We start from the raw sequence: 25,089 nt of genomic DNA, 5'->3' as shown, positions 1-25,089 counted from the left end.
ACTTCAGTGTGAAAGCAGCTTTGAATGGAACGCGAACAGTCACTTAAGCGTGAATTAGACCAGTATATACTCGTTTTGTAGAAAGTATCATGAACCAAAACAAAACGAAATTAAATAAAAAGGTTATCTTCTCCATGTATTCAATAAACATACCCTTTAGTTACACTTTGCAAAGCTTAAACATAATATTGACACCTCTAACTCTCGATAATATATACAATGCCGTGAAAGAAAAATAATAATATTTTAAATGCTGAGCACAGATATGGTTTCATTTTTTTATTTTTTTTATCTCTAAATAAATGGTGTGAGACATGTTTTATTGCTATTGCAGAAACCCTAAAGTATTTTCAAGAATGACATAATTAATCTCGTAAAACATCTACAAAGAATTTAAAATTTGACAAAGAATGAGCATAGCATTGATGCTGCTGATATCAAATAAACTAAGCTATGTGCAGTCAGTGTGGATCTGTATTTTGAATAAATAAACAAATAAGAAGATGCCATTCCCATGCATATACAGAAGTGCCCTTTACCGTGTCTGTGATTCATGTTTAATTAAAATAGAAACAAAATAAGAAAACAAACAAAAGCCCATGAACAGGTTTGGGCTATGTGGAGTTGTAGAATAGCATTCTCTTGGCTATATATTTATAGTAGCATTTTCTTAGTAGCATCACCCGAGACCTGAACAACATCCTTTCAAAAGTCTGTAGAGCTATCTTTCTTTTTTTCTCTATTTTATTTTTTCAAAATCTTCAAACTTTAGGTAAACATAGAAGCAATGCAACAACTGGGAGTTCAAACCAGCATGGACACCATGTTTGTCTGAAAATAAAAAGAAACACCTGTTTTAGGAGGAATAAGAAAGGAAATGCAAAAAAAAAAAATAGACAGGTATAATTTTAAAGGAATGAAACATGGATTAGTGTGGATCCATCCCCTGCAATTTGGGCTTCTTATTCAAGTAGGTTGCCCAGTAGACCAGGTTAAAGGTTCCAAAGAGCAGCGGGAAGGCTATTCTGGCAATCCTGTCTATCTTGCTCACACTGTTAAAGGTCTTCTTGGCCTCCGGAGGCTTGGGCTTTGGCTCCTCCTTCGGCTCAGTTAGGGGTGCTGGGGCGCTTTTGGCAATAGTGGCCAATCCAGGGTCCCTGGCAATATTGGGGGCGAAGGCTGTAGCAGTTGCAGCTGGGTAGGCTGTGGTGTTGTTCTTCTTGAGGAGGGACTCCTTCTTCTTCTTTTGCTGATTGCGTGTGTTGGGGAAAGCATTGGGAAAAGTAAAATGAATAAAGTTCAGGTTCTTTAAAGATGTATTGTTTTGTGCTGTCATTGACGTGAATATGCCATTCAGCAATATGCCATTTAGAAGCTTGGTGAACAGTCAGTTGAAATATGGATATTAAATTCAGAAATATCAATTCCTCACATCAACATATTTCAAAGCAGAAGCAATACATCTAACAAAATAATTTTGGGCTCTTTAAATAGATATATATATTTAAAAAAACAGCATGAGATTACAGAGCATGGTGCTGCTAACTGCAGCATTGAGACAGGCGTAGCAGAAAGCCCGAGATGAACATTAAACTATTCATGTTCATGTCATGTTACTCAAATTGCAAGTTGAGATGAGCTGGGGACAACATCTAAATGTTCCCTGCCTGGCCCAGCTCCCTCAACAGTGAAGTGCTAACTGCGTCTTTCCTTCCACAGATACATGCATTTCCTTTTGTTTCGGTTTAAACAAGGGCAGACACAATAACAGAATAAATGCCTAACCAACCCATAGTCTGTCAAAACCTCTGTCTATGACCTCTATTCATTTCTGTGCAGATCCCTTAGGAGTCTACATGATATTGAAAAAAAAGGCTTCAAATACCTTCTCTGGCACAACACTTTTTCCATCCCAGGCGTAACCCCTCTTGGTGAAGTAGTTGACTGTGGCAAACTCAATGAGGGCCGAGAAGACGAAGGCATAGCAGACTGCGATGAACCAGTCCATAGCTGTGGCATAGGCCACTTTAGGGAGAGAGTTCCTGGCACTGATACTGAGTGTGGTCATGGTCAGGACAGTGGTCACTCCTGCAGGGAGACAAGACAAGACAGATGTGTGAAATCTCAGAAAATTCAGTTGCTATGATTACTCATTTGTCCACATACATTTGTCCACATAAAACATGTATAGGTTTTATAAAGTGTATTAATTAAACGTGTTGTGGCATTATTATGAATTTATTGTTAATCTAAGCCAACGTTTTGTAGGCTTCTACAGCATAGATGGTCTATGTTTGCTAAAATGGAGCAATGAACGGTAGCATCATATAGGGATTTTGCAGAGCAAGATTGTTTTTTTTTCGAAAGTCACATGAGCAAACAGTTCATGCACATTAATCTATGTGAGCAGCTGATACAGTCGTGCAGCTCGTGCTTTTAATAGACTCCGAGAGGTTGAGATTTCCACAGATGCAGCTGGAAGATGCAGTTGGCCTGAAAGATACTGCTGCTGACTAACACCAGGCACAATAGGCTTTCTTTCTAAATGTGACCTGTACACCAACGCTAAAGCAGTTACGAAGCAAAGAAAAAGCATAAAAACAGCATACAATTGATGCATGTTTATAGACAACGTGCCTCATGTCAACCCTGGAAAACCAAATCGCTAAACTACGACATCAGCCACTGAAAGCTGAGATGAGACACAAAGTCCAGAGAGGGGGAGGAACTGGGTCAGAGCATATCTAACGATGCGGTGCTCATCACAGAACAGACTACTGCAGATGTTTACACACCAAATAACATCAGCCCAAGCAGCAAACAATCCACCAAGTCAGCCTGGGCTACCATGAAGGGAGCTGAGGAACAGCTGGCTTGTACAGGAATTATAAAATATGCAGAGAGGATCCTCCCACACATGTGGAGAGAGGTGTTCATGTAAAAACATGCATGTAAATGATACCGCCACAAACACACTTCCATGTTTAAATGATCTATCCCTTGTAAGTTTCATTTCAAATTTCAAAATATGATAATCTCATCTGAATGGTCTTTTTTTTGGAAATTGTTTCTCCAGCCTCTACTGTAGTTCATATTGAGTTCAAAAAAATGAATTAAATAAAAATATAAGACCTCTAATAAAGCTGCATAATACTGTTAATTGGTTCTTAAGTTAATATGAGTTGTTTTTAAGCTGCCTTTGTCATTTACATGCCGTTTAATAATTCTGTACAATTATTACTTACAAATCTAAAAAGACAGTCACGGGGAAAAAAAAGTTGTTAAGTTCAGAAGCTTCATTATGACATACGTGAATGAAAAAATGTATTCTTCTCCCTCCTCGGTTATGATGTAAGTGCTAAGTGGTGAATCACAGACTCCTCATCCTCCCACTCTCTTTTCACATCATTTTGGCGAGTTGGTGCAGTGACATGAAGCATAAAGGCTGATTGTTGTGTTCTCATTAGTCAGAGCCAAACAAATGATTGGCCATTAGCCAGAACTGAATAAGACACCTCTAATGGATTAACTGGATAAGGTAAAGCTGGTACACATTTCTGGTCTTCATTATGGCTCCAAAGGGGACTAACAATAACAAGTAATATATTACGTAGGTCAGAATTATCTGTTCGGATGTCATTTATTGTCAAATTGTATTTCTGAGCTTATCAAGAATAACACCTGCCTCATCACCACACAAGGCATATTTGTATTTGCATAAGCACAACTCGGATGTGAGGAATAACATTTATATGCCACAGTGAATGTGTTGATACAGTTATGTGATGTCATAAAAAATGACCCATGACCGAGTTCTGCACTGCACCCACTGCTTAGCAGGGCATTGAATGAAACATACGTTACTGTGCATCACATGAAGCTGAAATTGGATAGGAAGCACCAGCTTGGTGTCACAGTTTAAATCATTTCAGGAAGGAGAGCAGTGTCTTGAGATTTCCAGTGGAGTGTAACTCTAACACCAAGGTGTCACTGATTATGAGGTGGGGTGCCAGAACATTCTCCATTGGAGAACAGCCAGTGCAAAGTGATTTAGCCAGCAATCATGTGTGCTTATGGCCTTAGCACAAAGCCATGACACCTCACACTTATTGCTTCCGTACTGTGAGCTACGGAGAGAAGATGGAGTGAAGGAAGATATATAAGGGAATATCTGTTATGGGAAACAACTAGGTAACCCAAATACATGTGTGGGAAGAGAAATATGGTGAAAATATGCAGGTGGATGGAAAGACGGGTGCCAATCTGGTAGGTATTTTGTTGGCCAGTAAATCGGTTAACGGTGTGGGGGAGGAGGAAGGCAGCACCACTGGGTATTACACAAGTCCTCACAACGCCGCCCTGATGATTGGAATCATATTTTCTTTACTGTGTTTGACAAGCTTCGTTGTCATGGAAACAAGTCTTCCAACACCACCAATGTCTTTCCGTCACAAAAGAATAGAGAAAAAGAGAATAACATCTGGGGATAGAAGTTGGAATTGACTGACCGTTGATTGTTGGCTTTGTTGATGTGTTATACGTGTGCATGTAAAAGTGTGTGTGTGTGTGTGTGTGTATGTGTCTGTGTGTGTGGTATTACTAACACGGTGGTCCGGTATTCATTTCCCACCTCCAGGAAGAACAGTCCCCCTTTGTGTCTGTTTAGTGTTAGGCCTACTTAGGAATAATTCAGAGCACTGGCTAGTTGATTCATTAGAAGATGACTCCAGAGCTGCTTTTAAATGAATCCATTTGACATGTTGTAAGTAATAGACTTGAGGCCGTGAAGGATGTTAATGAACAAAATCACTGATCTGGAAAGTTCGAACTGGATTAATAGTGGTGTAACTCAATTCTTGAGAGTCCCTTCTACTCAATGTAGGTCACAAGCGCTGCCACTTGATTTACATGATACATATCTTCTAACAAGTTGTTTGCCTCTGTTTGCAGACTCTCTGTCAAATACACACAGGGTTATGGGGAAGAAAAAGTCAAGACACAGAGAAAGATGGAGTGAGAAAGCAAATTCAGGGAACTAAATTAGAGATTGAAGGTGATGAATGACAAGGTGAGGCAGACTATTTCAAGGTGGGAAGTCTGTCACTGCTGCCTCAGGCAAGGAACAATTTGAAATGACTACACGCAGGCAGACAGTGCAAATGTCCACTTGGTGAATAGCAAGGTAAAGCTTATCGACATTTGATTCAATGTCTATCGGGGTAATCAGTCTGACAGACAATTAGTGCCCGACTGACTGTAAGAGGCTCCAGATTAAAAAATGAATCACTCCAGGCTTGGCTAAAAATAAATTAATTGGCTTTTTGAGTTCAACTTTGTTTGTCCCTTAGCGTCAAACAATTTGTCTGCATAAGGTGCAAAGTCATTGTTTATAATCATTATTGATTTTTTTAAATGACAATTTACAGTTTTGACAACCCTTGAATGACAGGCTTCAGCTGATCTGACCAATCTCAAACCAGTGAGTTCAATACACTGCTGAGGCATTGGATCGCAGCCAAGCCACACATCTGAAAATCTCTGTGGGGGAGAGTGAGCCCTGAAGAAAATGGCTTCTCTCTCACTCTCTCTCTCTCTCTCCCTCTATTCTTATGCTCCCTCGTTCCAGGCAGAAATCTGCCTCAGACAACATTTTGACTGAGTAGGCAACCAATCCAACATGACAATCAAAATGTGGGATGAGGTGAAAAGTACTTTGTGCCTGCTCACTCAGAGAATGCGTCGTCCTTTATGTGTGACTTAAAGCATGACTACAAAGCCGGGCGCTAAAGAGGGCTTGCAATAAAGTTGCTGTTAATGAAACGTTTTACAAACCTTTCACTGGCACGCACAACTACATCTAAGCAAGGAGAGTCAACGCAATACTTTTATGCTTACGCCTTTAAGAAAGCTTTTAAAATACTCTTAGGACTGAAATAATATTGAAGGGATATTGAAATATTTAATGTCAATATCCCCTTTTGAGCTTCAAGTCACTGTTGGCTTTTTTAATATTTAACCATGACCACCGTCTTTCTGTATCCCTTACTTTAACCAAGGGCTTTGATCTGCCTAAACATAACCATAAGAACTATTGATTATGTGTTAGCCGTTTGTAGTTAATACGGAAACCAAAGGAAATATGTCTGGATTTTGCACCAAAAAATATAAATGCTAACACAATGAAGTTCTAGGTATACATATATCACAGATCATTTTAGTCACAGGTGAGTTATTTTTTCACACTTTCACACAAGGATCTTACACTAATAAATAAGCGAGGGTACCGCTGTTGTATAATTTGTGAAGACAGTCGTTAATGAAGATGCTTTTTTTGTGTTGGCAGTCGTCAAACAACTTCTCATATTCCCTAAACCAGCCCCAGGAGTGGAGCTGTCTTTATTGGATGTCTATCAACATCTCCACTGTGCTGCAGCTACTTACTTATTCATGCCTTATCAATAACTGAAGCCCCGCGGGGCCTGACTCACACACACATTCCATTCAGCATTACCACGTCACCTCGGATTTACATAAATGAAGAAATAAATTGACGCATTGATTGGCGGGTGAGATGACTGTGGCAGCACCACAGCTGTGAGAACTGTGCCGCGCACACACACACACACACACACACACTCACAGAGCAATACAGTAGCTGCACTGCCTACAATATTGTCAGCTAGTAATCATGAATTTATGAGCACCGACTGGCACTCAACCAGCATGTGCACATATAGCGAACAAACAAGAGCTGACACATACACACTCTTACTTGTGTACACACACAACCAAACTCAAATACACACACACACACACACTGACCCCCGCCACACGCAAGGTGTTATTCCTTAATGAGCAGATACATTAAACAGCGTCATGGGAGAACGAGAACCAATAAATACTCAGCCAATCGCTTAAAGAGACAAGAAGGAAGCAAGATAATCTTCTGAGCACTGCTGTCCCTGACAGCTTAGAGACAGAGTGGTGAGAGAGAGAGAGAGAGAGAGAGAGAGAGAGAGAGAGAGAGAGAGAGAGAGAGAGAGCACCATATCAGCACCATCAGTGACTGTTTCCTTTTGGTTTTCATTTGGACTGGAAATAAATACATTGCCAACAGTTTTCCACGACAGCAAACCGGCTATGAACTAATCAGCCTCCTAATCGGCACAATGATAAATAAGATAACTCTACCCACTGCTGTGTTTTTAAATTGCCAGCTACAGGGAAAGCTTTGAAGCTACAATTTCGTGCAGAGCTGTGCTTCATAGTCATATTGTAATTCAAACAGTGACTTCAGTTTGTTCATGTCTACGGGGCTTCTGGGTCAGATTTAATCTTCTGTGTTGGAAACATATAATGGGTCACATCTGTAAGAGTACACACATAACGTGTCAGTCGTTTTTCTTTTCTTTAATCTTTAATATCCATTGCACTAGTGTCCAGTGCACCATTTGATACACACTGATTCAGTTCTGATATGAAAACACAGAAAAGTCAGGCTGTGAATCGGTGTCTCCTGGAGGAATGCCCAATATGCATTTGTAATATTTAGTTAATTGTTCGGTAGTAAAAATGAGTTTACTCCGAGAGCCTTTTTTAGACATGGAATACGTAGCATTACTCGCTTCATCTATGTGTCTCTTTAAATAATGGCTATTGTCATTCATTTATACAGAGGTACGTAAATGTTCCGCTTCGCTCAGACATGAGTATTACGGACAAAGCTATGATGCTTGTGTCATGTTTCGCACCCGGTTCCCAAGAGAGAGTGATGGTACAACTGGAGAACAGCTGCAGATTGAACAGTCGTGACATAATACGGAGGAAGAAGCACGTTTGAATTTTTTTTACAGGCTGCATCGATGATGGATTTAAAAACTTATTTTACCTTTGAAGATTTAATTAACGAACGACCATTGTGAGCTTGAGTGACACTCATCACTACTTCTCACTGTGAAGCCCCCTGTCATTTCATCATTTATTATAGAATGGTGCTGCTTAATTTACAAACGAAAGTCAAGACATTAAGTGTGGGTTGTCATTTTATTTAACATATGTTGAAGCTGCGTATTCATTCATTCATCACCCAGGAAACAGTTGTCGGTGTCCTATGTGAAACCAAGTCAACCTTATGTACATATTTCAACTTAGTTCAGTATGGAAGTTATATAATAAAACTATCGCTAGTTACTTACCAATCACACTTATTAAATGTAGCAAACATACTTATTTTAATCCACACCACAATGCTTTCCTAAACCCGACAAAATACTTGTGCTGCCTGAATCTAATCAACGAAACTGGTTAATTTATTTTGGCAGTTTATTTTGAAAAGAAACTACGAATTCATCGAGCAGAAACTGACACTCGAGGGGTGACTAGTTTGAAGCGTAGGGCCACCGACCAAGATGAGTGGGGAGTGAGAATGTGTTCTTTGTGCATAAGAGGTTATAGTTAAGTGATACATTTATCATGGTACTCTTAATAAGGTGGAGCAGTATGCACATTAATATCCCTCTGTGTATTTAACCTTGGTCTCTAATAGCCTTTCCAGTAACGTGATTGCATTTCATTTAACCTTGTGCTGATTTGGAAATGTGAGTGACATTACTGTCATGACTTTTTAGTAAAGTGACATAAGACATACTGTAAAATTGGAATGTCCACAATGAGGTTGGTTTCTGAAAGGGACTTTAAACTAGCACATCAAGTATTATTTGTGTTTATCAGTGTTCTGTTCCTGTCAAGCCCTGACACCTGTCTACACCACATCATATGCATTGAATGTTTAAAGCACCATCAAAATAATCACTGCACACAGCCGTATCAAGACACATTTCTCCCCTGTACACAGCAAACATGACAAGCAGTGAGACCTTAACCTCTTTCTGACAATATATATATATATATATATATATATATATTGCCAGGCAGCTTGTTATTTAGGTTGCATATTGTATATGATTCACCACGATAAAGACACACTGAATATTAGACCCTCAGTGTGAAGGCAGCTGAGAGCACTCTTTCATCCTAATAGCACTAAACACATGTACAATGGTTAGATACCACACAAATATTTCACTTAGATGATAGCCAGCAGATTAAGATGGCAATCAAATATCCTGATTGTCCGCTCAGTCTTTTTAATGACGCATTTACAGCGATATTGACATGGTAACCCTCTTTGAAGAACAGCCTCATTCATCTGCTGTCTCAGGTGATGCATATTAATCACATGAATGACCTACCTAGCATACCTTGATGCTGTGCTGCTCTGCGTCTTCATGAAAGCGTGTGCATGTGCTTGTTCAACTGTGAGTGTCTGTGTGTGTGTGTCCGCACACTGCATGCATGTAATCTCATGAAGCAGAAGCAGCAATGATAGCATGAGGGACACACACATGCCCTAGATAGTTGTTCGAATTTAATCTAGGCCATCCTCGTTCCCCCCGACACGTGACAAGCACCACAGGTAGCTGTGACACATGAAGACACTAACAACTCACACAAACAGACACCAAAAACATTGCGGGAAGAGTAGAAAAACCTGCTTAAGACTGCAGAGTTGCAAAATCAGGGGTCTGTGTCATGTTTCCGTGAAAGCTCTTTAAGTAGTATAGGCCAGGGGAGACACTGACATCCATGAGAAGGAGAGAGAGAGAGAGAGAGAGAGAGAGAGAGAGAGAGAGAGAGAGAGAGAGAGAGAGAGAGAGAGAGAGAGAGAGGAAAAACAAGAAGAATGAGTGTAGGGTGAGGTAACTCAAGGACATTCTGCCTGCTGCTGTGCTTTGCTGCTACAGAGCATGCTGCAGACTAGCAAGAGCTTTCCTTTTGGGCGGTATTACGTAACAGACAGTTAGATACACATACACCAGATACACACCCCCCCACACACACACACACACACACACACTTGTTGGCAAACATTCAGAGCACGTAAATCTAAATTCACACTGAGCCTTGTGCTTGAAATTCTACTGCAGCCAGCCACGACTGATTAAAGCTCCCGTTCACCTCATTGGCGCAGAGACAGAATAGAACAGAAGAGTTGAAGTATCGTACGATGACGTTTGGACATTTTTCTTTTTAGCGTTTAATATCCTTGAAGAAAAGAGTTTGACATTTTGGAAAAAAATACGCTTATTAGCTTTCTTGCTGAGAATTAGATGAGAAGATTGATGCCACTCGGTTATCCCTGCGAGGTTGCCAGGTTGCTAGGCAACCAGCAGAGACACCGGGGAAGATGCTGTGGCCACTGTTCGTGAAATTGTTAGAGCATGTTGGTGCCATTTTCTTTTCTGTTTGCGTGCATATTAAACAAACAAGACACAACATGGAAATTAGTGAGCATTAGAGGTGTTTGTTGAATTTTAAATTGCCTTCTACTCGCAGCTCTTATCTAACTCAAAAGAACACGATTTCCCCGACATGTTAACCACTTGTCCATATCAGAGAAGTATCAAGTAAAGCAATCATTCTCTTTGCTTTGCTTTGCCTGTTAATCAGACATCAAAAACAGATGTTGAAATCTTCTGGTGACAGGCTCATTTCTCTACCAACAGATGTTTAGAAGAAAAGGGAGCAGACAACTCACCAAAGACAGTCCTGGCAGGGACGGACTCTCTGTTGAGCCAGAAAGACACTTGGGAGAGGATGACTGTCATGATGCAAGGTAGATATGTCTGGATCACAAAGTAACCAATTTTTCTCTTCAGGTGGAAGTGGGTTGTCATCACAACATACTCTCCTGTGGTGAGCAGACAAAAGACACAAAGTCAGAAAGAATGCACAAATAAACTCTACACTTCAAAATATATATTAAGGACATCTATTTGAGCTGTCCCTGTAGACTTGGAGCTTTTTCTTCCAAGTGGTTTGTTGTGTTTTGGCTCTCATTTATATTGTGGTTGAGATTTATTGGCATAGTTATGGGTGTCATTTGTCAACAAACTCAATACACATGCATAACCCATTTCATCAGTGCAGTTAGAGCCAGTTGCAGAGAGAAAACGACCACTACAGCAACAGCACTGGGGTTTTATCTGGTTATGACAATATATTTGAGGCTTTCCAGAGAAATACATAACTGGAATAAATCAAAAAAGATAGAATGCATTTAAATATCAACATTGGGAGCTTGTTGCAAACAAGGCAAATGATTGGGGGCTAGCACTGTCTTAAGCGGTACTTAAGACAGGTCACTCATTTAAGGCTGACACTAATTTTAGCCTTTATCAATAAAAAAAATGAAGAGGTGGGCAAAATATTCGCTGTTTCAGACCACTTAGTTTGAAGAAAGATGAATGATGAACAAGACTGAATGAGCCATGAAAAGGACAATGTAACTGTGCATGGACTGAGCTTCAATCTTTCTCAGTAGCTTTGACTGGGCAATTCAATGTGAATATTATTCCCGTCAATGAATTATTCAAAATGTAAAGATTTCCTCTCCAAACATTTATATATTTCACGGTAAACTGTATCCTTCAGAGCACATTGTAAGCTAACTGAAACCCACCTGTGCTGGACTGCACCACACCGGAATCCACACTCTGCCCCATCAGATCGTACTGGTTTAATCTGGACCCATCCTCTGCCACCACCACGGATTGGGCAGCCCCTCTGGTCCACACATACACCACCTCTGCTTGAGTGTAGGCATCTGACAAGGAGTGAACAGTAATACATTATTTGGCTGCTGGTTGTCTGTTGTTGCGTGATGCCTTGCAGGATGTATTTTTAGCTTTTTTAGCGTGCTGCTGGGTTGAATGCCAGTTGAGAAAAAGGGAAATCTGGAATAAGGTATTCCACTCAATTTATTTTCTCATGGTCTCTGGTTGCCTTCTCTTATCTTGTCTACTCTGCTCTCATCTCAATTCTGCCCGTCTTGTCTAATTTGCTTTTTGACCATACCATTTTGTACTTTGTTCAAGTGTACGCCAACCTTATTTCCATTGTTTTCTTACTACTTATTGCTTTTTAAGATAATTTCCCATTTAAAACATTTTTGCATTTCAACATGTGATGCGTTGTGTCATGTCATCCCTCTAAATGTAAGAAAACAGATAAACAACATCCCAAAAGGACATCATGACCTTAAAACAGCCAAGTCAGTCTGTTTTTCCCTCCGGCCACCCAACCTGTCAAAGCTGCAGTGTGGCTCGACCACTGCAGAGGAAAGGATGGCTCGACTGCAGACTGCAGCATAAGGAAGAGAGCTCATCACTGAAATATTTAGGGAGTGAGTTCAATTTAAAGGGGGGGTTGGGACTCGGTCCGCTCACTCACGTTGTGCAGCTACCTGAAGAATGGCACAGAAACAGTGTGACGTTCACTGTTTGATCTCTTCCACTTTTGGTGTGTTTTTGCTGGCTTTCTCTCCCCTCGCCCCTCCTATGTTTTCCTCCGAATCTATTTCTCCTCTCATTCTATATTCTTGTCTCCAACCTCCATCTTTCTATATCTTGTTATGTCTTAAGGATGATGCCGGGAAGGGGTAGCTGTCAGTGGTGAGCAGCTGGTGTGATGCTCTGGAAATGTTACAAAGAGTGCTGCCTTGGATGAACACAGGTCTGTGCGCTGGATGCCCGCCAGGGTCTCGCAGGGTTGAATGGTAGGACCACTGGGGCCTTGGCGGACAGTTCCTCTGGGAGAACAGCTGTTACCACACTGTCATCCCTTATCAGGGAACGGTGCTTGGGTCGCGCTTCCAGTTGAATGAGGTAGTGACAGCGTGTCAGAGAGGAGCGTGTGTGTGTGTGGTGTGCATGTATGTCCATGTATGTAAGGTTGCGTGTGAGTGCAGAGGCCACTTACAGCTGCCAAACTTCAGTGGACAAGCATGGGCATCCATCGGGAAGTCCTCCAGGTGCATGGGGCATTCTGCTCTTACTGTAAGCCTAGAGAGATTTATACAGACATTGATAGCGAATTAGAAAAAAAAGGAAGGTAAGGAAATAATGAAAAACACAGCATATGGTAGAGCCAGGAAGAAAGAAATCATGTTGACAGTGCTGGTGGAGCGGTCAGGAAGAGGACTGTAAGAATTAATAAGGCACAATAATGACAATTTAGTACAACGAGGCACCAGGAACAAGTGGTGTACTGTTTTTTTCCCCCCAGTGTCTCAGCACCAAACGCGGTCAAACTGCAGCTACTTTCCCCCAAAAACAACAGAAACGCTCTAGTTCCCTGAGCTGTGGGTTTCCATTTCCTGACAGCTTGGTGAAAAACAGCACGTCAGGCCACCCGTGACACACTAATCTCCCATCCATCCCTCATCTCGCTCATCTGTGACAGCAATATGGGCTCCGCCTCTACCCCCTCCCCCTGCTGGTAAACATGCTAAAACAAATGTTTTACAATCCTTGCCTTAGACATCTCACATAGCATCGCTCTGCGGTGTGCATCACGGATTGTTCTGTCTGTAAAGCATTTATTTACCCACAGTCTGCTGAAGGCACGACTGGTACCAAGACTGGTTCTTCATCCCCAAAGTGATAAATCATGACAGGTTAACACTATTTTATTTTTCCTGGTGAACACCATGGATGGATATTTTTTGTGGTATACAGAACTTATAAATGGCTGACTATAATCTCTAAAGAACAATGAATAAATCAATATATAGCGGAAAATAGTAATAAGTAATAAGTATAAGGAAATAGTCGTACAGTGAATAATCTTAAAACAGTAAATGTAACACAATATTGTGTGTATTCACAGTCAAGGGGATTACACACAGTGGTGAAGAGTATACAATTCAACTGATAGATATCATGTAACGTCCCCAGTGGATTACTTGCTATACAATTAAATAAAAAACCCATCAATAAACCACACTGTTGGACGTCATGTAACTTCTTTACCATGAACACGGCCACTATCATGAGTAGTTTTCACACACACCATTCTGGTATAGCAAATACTTAGTAGTGCACCAAATGTGCATTCATTCGCAAAAGAAAATGGTCCGCCCAAAAAAATCTCTATTTGCTTTAGTTTGAGTATCGTTGTCATTTAATGTCAGTTCAAACACATTGAACTCTCTGGCTAGTTCTGAGTTGCACCAGTGTGTAGATCATAGTCAACCTACCTCATGGTGTACAGCAGTGTGCCTTCCTCTGTAATTCGCAGCAGCTTGTTTGGCATGGTCATGTTGTGAGCCACCGACTTCTTGCCATTGTGGAAGAAGGTGTCGGGGGTCCAGATCTTGCTGGCCATCAGGTTGTTGAGACGCAGCACGGCCATGGGTCCTTTAAACTTTAACCGTTCATCCTTCCAGCTCTGTCTGAAGAAGACATCAATGGTGTACTCCTACAGGTTGGACGGTGGCAGGTAGAGAAAAAACCAAGTCAAGAGGGAGACAAACTAAACAGAAAATCCCTAACCTTGTAGCTGTTTCCACCTACCAAAGCTGGCTTGGGGAAGAAGCTCATTAATAAACCTTATTTTTACTTTTTATCCTTTTTCATGTTCTCACTTTTTCCATTTTCTCTTCCTCTTGGTACTTTGACTTTCTTATGGTAGTCTTGACCTAGTTTCCCTGATGCTAACAGTCTCTTCATGTTAAATGCTTTTGCAAATATGGAGAGGATCTAGTGGATGGAGGTGCCTGGTTTCCTGGCTGGTATCTTTTCTAAAAGATTGCCTCGGTTGCAATGTTTAGTAATTGTTATTTATCTCACTTAGTAATATGTCAGGTTGTCTTTTTTTATTGAATTTCATTACATATTTTGCATAATTGTGGTATGGTCAGTTTAATACACGACATGCAAATGGCTCATCATTTGGTTTTGCATTGTTAGGTAAGTGCCAAAAATGATCATTGTTAGCATTTATCTTTGGGGAAACTTCTTTGTTCACTCATCAAAATCACACTGGACACAAAAAGGAAGCGCGGGACACAAAATGAACAGGATATTTCATTTTGAAGGCAGCTAATGACAATAGCTGAGAGCAGACTCTAATGGTTCCACATGACTGGCCGGCAAAGTAAAGGGAGCCTGTAAAAATTACAGCGCAGCATGTTTTTTTGTTCTCTTCTCTCCCCATTTCCACTTGGCCCACGTGAGATAATTAGTGTGAGCTGAAACAGCTCCAAGGTAATATGGGGGGGGATAGGGAAAGGCTGGAGATGGAGACAATGTTCTTGAGCTCTTCCTTGCATCTAGGATACACTTTAAAATTCTCACCATCACTTACAGAGCACTTCACGGTCAGGCTCCGGCTTATGTAGCTGATCTACTTCGCCCCTATTCACCCGCCCGCACTCTCAGGTCAAACGCTCTCGGTCTTCTGTCAGTCCCACGCACACGATTTAAGAGCCGTGGTGACCGAGCCTTTGAGGCAGTGGCCCCGAGGCTCTGGAATGCTCTGCCTGCAACTCTGCGCCTCACAGATACTGTGGATACTTTTAAAAGCCAGCTCAAAACCCACCTGTTTAGGCTGGCGTTTGTGTAAAAGTAAACCCATGTCCTAGACCTGCTCTTAAAATATGTTTTACATTTTTATTTTATTTTCTATTATTTTTAATTTTATTTTTTAATTTTCTCTGTGTAGATAATTTATTGACCCTTGGGTCACATTGTGTTTTTTATGCTTTTAAATGTCTGCTCTGTTAAGCACTTTGTGATACTACTGTCTGTGAAAAGCGCTATATAAATAAAATTCATTCATTCATTCCTTCCTTCTGGCCTCAACACAGCAGCAAAATAGTCCTGGCCCACATGTCAGCCACTGCAATTAACTTAGATTACGTCAAATAGAGTACAGCACTTCACGTGCAGATAACAGTGAGACATTTGGATGAGATGAATTGGTTTCCAGTGCACAGAGTAAGGATCAGATGGCCACGTTTGAAAAGCCCACAGCTTTTTTTTTTTTTGCATATTGAAGAAGATTAAATAATGGCTCATATTTTGATGTTGCATTTTAGTTTGATGTTAAAAACATTTCATCATACGGTAGCGCTTATTACTTATCTCAAAATGGAATGCGGCCACAGCTTGACCTTCCATATAAGATTGACATATAATAAAATAACCATGTTTGCTGCAATTTAATTGCAATTCAGGAGTGAAGGAAAGATCAGCACCTTCAGTCTTTGACTCTCACTATCCGACCGTTTCTTTGCTCCAGATTGTTTAGTAAAGACATATCAGCATGGGTATTATATGGGTATATAAATGTAAATACTCTATCACAAGGACGGCTGTTTTTATTATTCCAAAATGAATAAACAGAGTTTGGGGTCGGAGCACACAGCATACTTCGACATCCACATTAAAGTCACATGCAGTCATATTTACGAGTAGGGGTGGCATTTATATGGAGTGGGATTACGAACCATGCACCAGAAAATACATTTCACACGTGACAGTTTTATTGACACACCAGGAGTTAATGGAATGAATCATCAAATTAATTATGTCTTTCCAGTTTGGAGACCATTGTGCCCGGAGAGGTTAGAAGGCAGAGGTGAGCGTGGAGGGACAGGAGCAGGGGGGGAACTAGTGACATTTACAGAGGGGAAAGGAGTCTTACCATTTCATGGTCCGAAACGGGTCCAATACTAGTCACGAAAATGTCAGTCTTGACTTCGGTTACACGCTCTGTTGAAGCAGAAAATTGCCAGAGTGAGTGGCTATATACGTGGCATTCATTAGCTTCATTAACTACCTGCTAATACATGACCACCTGGCTATAGTCTCTGATCAATTCTGATCTATTCAGCATTCTTTTTAACACTTGGACACACACACACAAATTGGAAAAATAAAACACCATGAAAATGCCCATTTTGAATGTCGATAACCATTTCTGTTGGTATTGGTTTCAGTGTCAGCTCCATAACCCAGACGGTGGTTCAATCTCTTAATAAATTTGCGCATTGATGTGTGACTGAAAATATGCCACTGTAAGCCCATAATACTGATCGCCAAAATGGGTCCACTTGGGACTCAATTGAAGGGGGTGGCAGAGGCAATATGCATGTGTGTGTGTGTGTGTGAGGGCTCGTTCCTTTTGATTCTGAAACTGAAATATGACAGCTTGATTTATGAATGATACCCATCATAATCCATAATTTCTTCCCCTCAGTCGCTGAACGTCAAGCAGGCCTGGTTTTATTCGCCTGTTTGATGCCTGCTGCATCGCAGTGTGGGATCCTCAGTGTCCTTCACACACCAATTGTCACATTATCTCTTTCCCTTTTCTCTTTTACTCTCTGTTTCTTTCCATTTCTCTCATTTTCTGTTTCTGGATTTGTCTCTCAGTCTCCCTGCCATTTTGTTTCTCTCTCCTCTCAAACAATGGAGAGTTGACAATAGAGTGAAGGGCTGCCCACACAATAAAATGTCACTCACTATGTTATGTTAGAAGTGCTGGCTTCATGCCATTTCACTGTTTCACAAAAGCAGCAGGTGAATAGTGAATCTCCAGTTCTTTTTCATTTTAATCATCACTCACATAATCTGACGCTGTAAGCAAACCCACCTCCACAAGATTTGATCATATGGATATTACTACGTGGAAAGTAAGCTACTTTTAGAATCCTTCAGGAGGATATTTGCATGTTGGCAAAAAACAGAAAAAGAAAAGATTCAAACAGTCACCATGAGGGACAAAAGACATTGAATGACTTGGGTTAACTGACCTCCTAGTCCTGGCCTGAGGCGATTGTCATAGCCATCCAGAAGACTGTCTAAGATCTTCGTGAACACTGTAGTGTTATCTTTCTGTTCATCTGTCGTGCCGTTCTGCCCAGAGCTGGCAAAGCAAAGAAGAAGAGTTAAAGTCATCACAGCTAGAGTCCAAAACCACAGTCAAAACTGCTAAAAGAGTAAGAACAAACTCTGAATAATATATCAAAGACATACAAGGAGGACCTTAGTCTGTTGAAGAACATGGGCAACACAGAATGCATCATGAATTGTGGAAAAGAAAACCCAAGTGTCAATGCCGATTTACAATTCACAGCGTGTGATCATGAGGTTTTATATCGTATTGATATGAGAAGAATGAACAAGTGATGAGATAGACTGGAAAATAAAATATAATACAAAGCCAAATGATCCTGTATTATCCCTTTTGGAAAGTGTTAAAGTTATTTCATCGAAATGTAAAACTGGGCATTCAGAGCACATGCGTGTGCGCAAACACACGCCCACACGTAGGCACACAGAAAGGGAAAGAGAGAGAGAGAGAGAATAGAGGAATCATGATGCATTATTTATACCTTTGTGGTCCTTTAGACCACAAAGGCCTTGCTGAATGTGCTCCTTCAACAACGTGAAACAAAATGCTCAGAGCAATGCCGAAAACAGTCACAGTCAGTAAGAGCAGAGTTTGCAGCATCTCCCTGCATACATATTTGATAGCACTCACAATCAGGAATACAGCTCCTATTTACATTGTATAAAGGCGGGGTGCGACAGGAAGGTATGTGTGTGATTGTGTGTGTTTGCGTACCTAAGTCATTGCATATGTTTGCGTACCTAAGTCATTGCATATGTTTGCGTGTGCGTTAGTGCTGAAAATAATCAGATGAAACTCTCTCACAATGCATTGTATGCCTGGAAGCAAACATCTCTCTGCCTCTCTTTTTTGCCACTAGTGTTTGGTTTGATTGCATGCTAAATAAACAGCAAGTGTTTGGAAACAAGCTCTGTAAGCTGAACGGCTCCAAGGAGAGGGAGAGGTCATCAAGATTATTTAGCAGGGACCTGCACTGGGAGGGAAGGACAAGGTAGGAGGGATGGCTGGAGGGAGAAACATGCAAGGAAAGCTCCAAAGAAAAGAGAAAAAGGAGAAAAAAGATGGATATAATGGAGGAGGGGGCGATACAACGGAGAAGAGCAAGGTTGGGAAAAGGTGAGTACATTGTTAAGTGACACTGAGGAGTGGCCTTCAGCGAGACAGCTCACGTTCAAAGCTGTAGGTTCTGCCTCAATCCCACAGCTTTGAACGTGAGCTGCTGAACATTTTGCTTTCTAAACAAGGATGCCGCATCCGCGTCACACATGGATTTGTATAAAAAGGGTTAATGTGCATCTCTCTGCCACCAATTTCCCTTAATTCGCAAGCGTCCTTCTCGCTGCCAAAACAAAAACTCTCTGAAAACAGAAACCAGCCTAGACAACTGTGGAAAGTGTGATGAGCAATTTTGTTTTGCATCAGTCTTGGAGGTAACTGCTTGGAAATACTCAAATACAAAACTATAATTTGTCTGTTTTGTTCAGGTCTGGAAAGCCAATTATATATAAATACAGGGAGCATACATTTGCCTACATCAGCTGTCACTAGAATAAACCACAACCTCTTCTTTGATCGCTGACTAATATTCCTATTTTCCACATGTATTTAATTAAGCATTTCCAATTTTCCAAATCAGAGAAAGACATCGGAACAGTTTTTGGTCGGCCACAAAGTTTACAGGCCTCGTGTTATAGTTTCCACCAATGGAGAAAACAAGCCAGGATGTCCCTTAAATCTTTGAAGTTAACCAATAATAAATATGATAAATAATGGAAGGATATACAAGAGAATAATCCACCCACAAGTAATTATTAACCAGTGGCAGAAATAGTGAAAATGACACTCTTTAGAAAAAAAGGAAAGTGATCTCTCAATGGGGGTACTTCTTTGACCTTGCATCTTTTTGAGTGATAGTCTGCTGTATTTTTACCTTGATTCAAGATACCGAGAAGACAGATGTGTCATCTCAAGCGCATGTTAGGAATAGATGGAATAATATGGCAGATACATTTCTTCATGATAGACAATTTTTTTTGCAGTGTATATGGGTAACACAGGCGGGGTTGGGGTTGTATGTCAAGGAAAGGAAAAGAAAAGAAAACGGTGAGAAAAATGTGCTGTAGAAGAATACACATCTTTATCAGCCAGGGGCCACTTCCTCATAAAACATTGTACACCATCCCCATCTACAGGTCATCTGAACAGCAACAGTGCCGTTCACACTCACTCTGCCAATGTCTCCCTTTCTCCATTTTACTGCGCGTCTCCCTCTCACTCGCTTTCTCTCTCGTCACTCGGATATCTAATTATAAGCCAATTTCTGTCGTTGGCAACATAGCAGAGTGCTAGGTCTTCCTGATTACCGTGTCTTGTTGAAATCCCCCAAGGTGTCTTGTGTGTGTGTGTGTGTGTGATTCTGTATTTGACTTCAAAAGGGGGACTGGATTATACAGTAAATCTTTGGGTGATAATTGCTTTGCAGTTTGCAGTGACAGTTCCTGAGTAAAGTAATCAGTACTTTCAGATTGTCCTCTAACGGGCTCAACATAGAGCACATCAAACCCAGTAGATCAAACTCTCCATTTGCCAGTCAGTGCATCTGAAACCTCAGCTACGGCCGGGATTAATCAGTTAGATCAAATCAGTGTGCAATAATGATGTATCGCAGTGCATCATGCATTAAAATAGGACATATCCCATTCTGCATATATGCTCAGGGCATGTAAGCTGAAACGTGTAATGTGTACTGTATGCATGTGTGTTTTTGTGGTGTAGCTTCTGTTGTCACTGGCAGAGAAGCAAGCTGGACCATCTCAAGCCATCACCATTCAAGTCACTGTTTTGTGAATTGTACGTATCTTTGTCTTCGTGCTTATTTACTGTAAATGTTCAATGTCAGAACTGTCCACATTAATCCAAGGATGCTTTTAAGGTATGCGACACATGGATGGCTGGCCGGCATTTGAATCACGTGGCAATTAATGCAGGTGCAGACAGTGGATCAAATTGCTGCAGCCTCTTATCCAATCATTATCTCTCTTTGTCTGCTTCTGGTTAAGTGGCATCCGACACCTCGGTGTTGACATTGAGAAGTGTTTCTGGCCATCGACCCTACTATCCCCGCAGTCACTGTCAAATGCAGAGTGCACAAATCTGTGCCAAATATCCCGGTGCAACTCAAGTCATCTACTGTACACAGCCCAGGTGTGAAAACTGAGAATGTAGATGTTTTCCGACAAGGCCAGACAACCCCCCCACCCCCCCAAAAGAAAAAATACACTGTGTAATACTATGTTAATAAGGATAGTGGCTATTTTAACACCCCATCGTCTTTCTCTACGTTGCACATCTCATTGCCTCTACAGCATGTGTCCTGTGGGGATGCCCCAGTTACAACCACAGTGAATATCCGTAAGGGTGTAACCCAATACCGCAAGCAATAGGCAGGAAGACATCTCAGCTGGCGTACAACTGTTTGCAGCCCTCGCTGACTGGCTGACTGATTTACTGACATATTTATTGTCCAGTTGACCATTTGGCAAGCACTGAGAACAGCATTAAAAGGTAATTGCCCGCTTCAAAAAGGTGCATTCCATATTTTGCCTGGTGCAGTGTGGTCTTTACAGTTTGTCCTCCAAATGTCACTGTGTAGAATTGCAGTGTTCCACTAATATCGTGATCATATGGGCAATATTTAGAATTCACAGAGCGTTTGTCTCAAACTATGCGCAAGGCTTCAAAACCAAGTCATATGAACAATGTGCAAGATATTTGCGGCTTTCACACATTTGGAAGGGACCCAATAGAATACAGGCACATATGCAAATGTTTGTTAAAGTTTGTTCTCACCTTTTCCCACCCAGTACGCTGTTGGTGACAAGCAAGCCAGCCCACAGAAAGAGAAAGGACGTCCTGCTCCGTCCACACATCGTTGCAATATGAGGACCTTTCACTGCTGGAGGTCAAAGAGAGAGAGAGAGAGAGAATGAACAGCATTACCAAGACATATAAACCATTGGTCCACCATCAACCCAAACATGTCATCACAGCAAGAGTAAAATAAACACGTAGAGGTGCTAAAACAACAACAGGCAACGTGAAGGCTTGTTCCTATAGAGATGCGGTTTTTGGTTCTGCTTCTTAACATCCCTTACAGATTCAGTGACAGCACATGAATCAAACCAAATGGCCCTGCCACATGCATTGGGCCATCACATACTACTTGACACACGCACGCCTCAAAGATTTCACATCATCATTTTAAACGATGTGCCACATTGACAGAGACATACACCCTAACTAGTCTACGTGGGAGACCGGATTTGAAATAGCTGGTCAGAATTCCGATGATCAGAAAGGGACCCAGTGGTAACACGACTTTCATAACTGACGCTCAATACACACGTATACCATATGGCTCCATCTGTAGCGCATAACGATTAAGATGAAATAACAAGGCAACACATCATCGACCACATAACACCCTGTGTGAGCTTGTAGCACCTGTACACATCCTCCTCTGCAATGTGAAACGCACAATACCGCAATATCAAACCAAATCCCTCTAAAAGAGGAGCATTTGATTCCTCCCCATTCATTAAGCTATGATGTCAGCCGGGTCATAAAGTATGTAAGCAATTAGCCTGCGCTACTGTGCATGCAAAACACAATGCTCAGGTTCACGGTCTATTTTTGAAGGCATAATAGATGTGTCCACGAGAGGACCAATTACTTACTTATCTAAAAGCGCTAAACCAGAATTTCACGCACGACCACAAAATCCTGCCATGAAGCACAGCCCACATAGAAGACAATTCCCCTGCTACTTGCTTGTGATGTTCCAAGGTGCACAGTGAGCCGATGGGAGTTGGGGGAACGTACAATGCTCTGCTAAAATGAAATACAAATTAAAAAAAATAAATCCTTTGGTTGACAAGGATTTGACGAGGCGGGGATGATGCAGATTAACGACTGGAGGAGAAAATCCCGCACAAGCCCACTTTCTAAGTTATTCAGAGGAAATGTCACCCTCTCTCCTACATTGAATATATCTGAGCTGGTGAGACATGTACCATGCAACTGGCATCACTACAAGGTTGGCCTAAATACATACATGGCGATCCAATTCGTGCGTGGCGGAGTAATTCAGCAAATGTGCGTTGATGCTGTTTTAGTCGGAGCGCTGTCCGTGGTGCTAAAACCAGGCGTCTCCCGTTAAAAAACGTCAAACGGCTCGTGTTCGCCGTAAAATAACCCTTAAACGGTCCCAATTTCGACGGCAAAACTCCCCCTTCTCCCCAATAAAAGTCGTCTTCGATTCTAGCGGCGTCCAACTACACAAACCATACCCTTCTAAATCCGAGTGTTGCTCCCCTCTCCCCTTCTTCTGCCCGATGAAAAGGCGAGAAAAACATGGAGAAAAATCACTTACAGCAGATGAGTCGGGATATATTCGGTGTCCGCCGGCTATATCCTCAAACTTTTGAGAATATCTTTTCTTGCCGGACTGAATGAGAAAAATCCTCTGTGATCTCAGATCTGACGAATTTTAGCTTGAGGCTGGAGAAGCGGCTGCTGACGATATGCGCAGGTCTCTCTCACTGTGCATTGGTGGTGCTGCAGTGAGTTGAACTATCTTAGTCTGTCAGCAACAAAAAAAAATTCGACTAAACTTAAAAATCTGGTCTGTGCACCGAGGTCTCTTTCCAAAATAAACGTTTTAGTTTATCGCTCATGCCTACAAATAAAGTACATGGCAAACAGACTGTGTCCAAGCTCAGACCATTTCATTTTGGAATAGGCTGTACCAACCTAATATAAGGACCAGCCCGCCCATTTTACATGCAGCACAATTTAACTTCCACTGCTGTCGCCCTAATCTCTTTTCAGTGGCTACTAAATAAAAAATCCTCTTACATTTTCAACTAGGATCCCTTGATTTTCTCCCCCCATCGCGCGTTCTCTGTCTCGCTCTCTGACTCCTACTGTGCGTGATGATTTCCAAGGAGATAAAATTGACATGCAGCAAACGACCGTCTCGCGACCAAGACAGCTAGGGCATCTTATGGACAAGAGTAGCAGTCATAAAACGGACAGTAAGTACTTACGATGAAGACAAAAAAGAGAGCGAGAGAATGAAACACGAATGGATTGCACGGCTCGGATACGCGCGCACACACAAGCAAGGGGAAAGACAAATTTGTTACAAAATTGTAACAAAATCGTGTTCCCTCACCAGCTTGCACTGATGCAACGAGCCTCTCTGCAATAAAATCCTTCTCGAATCACTCACCGTCTCTAAAAGCCTGCGTATCGCATCGAGACAACAGCACTGTGTCTCTGTTTACAGCCAAATATTCTGCTGCTACAGCCGCGCCACTCCAGACTGAGCTGGGAACGCCGAGGAGCGCTGATCTGCGTGCATCTGCAAGGGAGGAAAAAAAAAATTGGGCTGATGATAGCCTACCCAGCGTATATTTTTGTAGTCATCTGCGTATTTCAAGTTAAACTACAAATCAGAAGACATTTTCATCGCCAAGGACTACAGCAGGAGGCATAAGAGGAAAACAAGGACATTCTTATGGGTAGTTTATAGCATATCAGTGTAATTCATGGTTGCATAAGCCTGCTATAAATCCCAGCTGTTGATTTATTTTGGAATGCTTTTGACAGAGGAGCAACGTAATTTCGCCTTTAGTTTTGACTCGGGGTTTATTTTCATCAGAGCAGGCAGAGTGAGCTGGCAGTGTAGTCACGTCAGTCTGGTCTGCAGTGCAACGTTTCCTCTGAGTGTGCGTGTGTGCCGTGTGTGCGTGTGTTTGTTGCCTCCTCACGCGTGGTTAAAGTAGTGCATGAGCGTGATGAGGGACGTCATGGGCTTGTGCCTCTGTATTCAATGAGAGATCTATCGATCTAGAATAACATTGTTTGATGTTTTTGTGATATGAATGTTACAGAAATACCATTTCAAAGCATTTTAATAGCCTACAACAAACAACTAATATAACGGCAAAAATGACAAGAAATGAACCCAAACATTTGACATGGACTTCTTCCCCATCTTATCGTGCTCTGCTTAAAATTCATCCCTATAACCTGATGCTGCAGGTGCACGCGCATACATAATGACAACAAGAAACACTCCACTCAGCTCCTCCCATAGATTGAACACTATTGTAATGTAAGCGAGTATCATTTCAAGCTGCTTCCCTTCTCTCAAAGCAGACGCCACCGCTGCATGTGACTCGATTTGCCTGTGTGTGTGTGTGTGTGCGCGCGCGCGGGCATGCATATCCAACACGTGCCCACGTGCGCGTTGTGTTGGCGCGC

General features: G+C 41.6%; 1 protein-coding gene across 3 annotated transcripts; it reads right to left on the bottom strand.

Annotated features, from left to right (window-relative positions):
* Positions 1-171: 171 nt before the first annotated feature.
* Positions 172-24,109, bottom strand: gabra1 (gamma-aminobutyric acid type A receptor subunit alpha1). Of its 3 annotated transcripts, none has more exons than XM_079283455.1 (10): positions 24,053-24,109; positions 21,610-21,715; positions 17,660-17,772; positions 16,549-16,616; positions 14,099-14,319; positions 12,820-12,902; positions 11,522-11,665; positions 10,598-10,750; positions 1,886-2,088; positions 172-1,249 (listed from the first exon to the last, which is right to left on the bottom strand). In XM_079283455.1, exons 2-10 carry the CDS (start codon positions 21,687-21,689, stop codon positions 929-931), a joined length of 1,386 nt encoding a protein of 461 aa, XP_079139581.1. In that variant the 5' UTR covers positions 21,690-21,715; positions 24,053-24,109; the 3' UTR covers positions 172-928. The 3 variants fall into 3 exon arrangements, with proteins under 3 accessions (XP_079139581.1, XP_079139583.1, XP_079139582.1); XM_079283457.1 differs by having other exon boundaries at positions 23,996-24,105; XM_079283456.1 differs by lacking the exon at positions 24,053-24,109 and adding an exon at positions 23,677-23,710.
* Positions 24,110-25,089: the final 980 nt, after the last annotated feature.

The sequence above is a fragment of the Melanostigma gelatinosum genome (genome assembly GCF_949748355.1).
Source record: "Melanostigma gelatinosum genome assembly, chromosome: 14".
In the NCBI taxonomy this organism is placed as follows: Eukaryota; Metazoa; Chordata; class Actinopteri; order Perciformes; family Zoarcidae; genus Melanostigma; species Melanostigma gelatinosum.
Note: the sequence above shows the minus strand (reverse complement) of the source record. Positions and strands in the feature narration are given on the sequence as shown.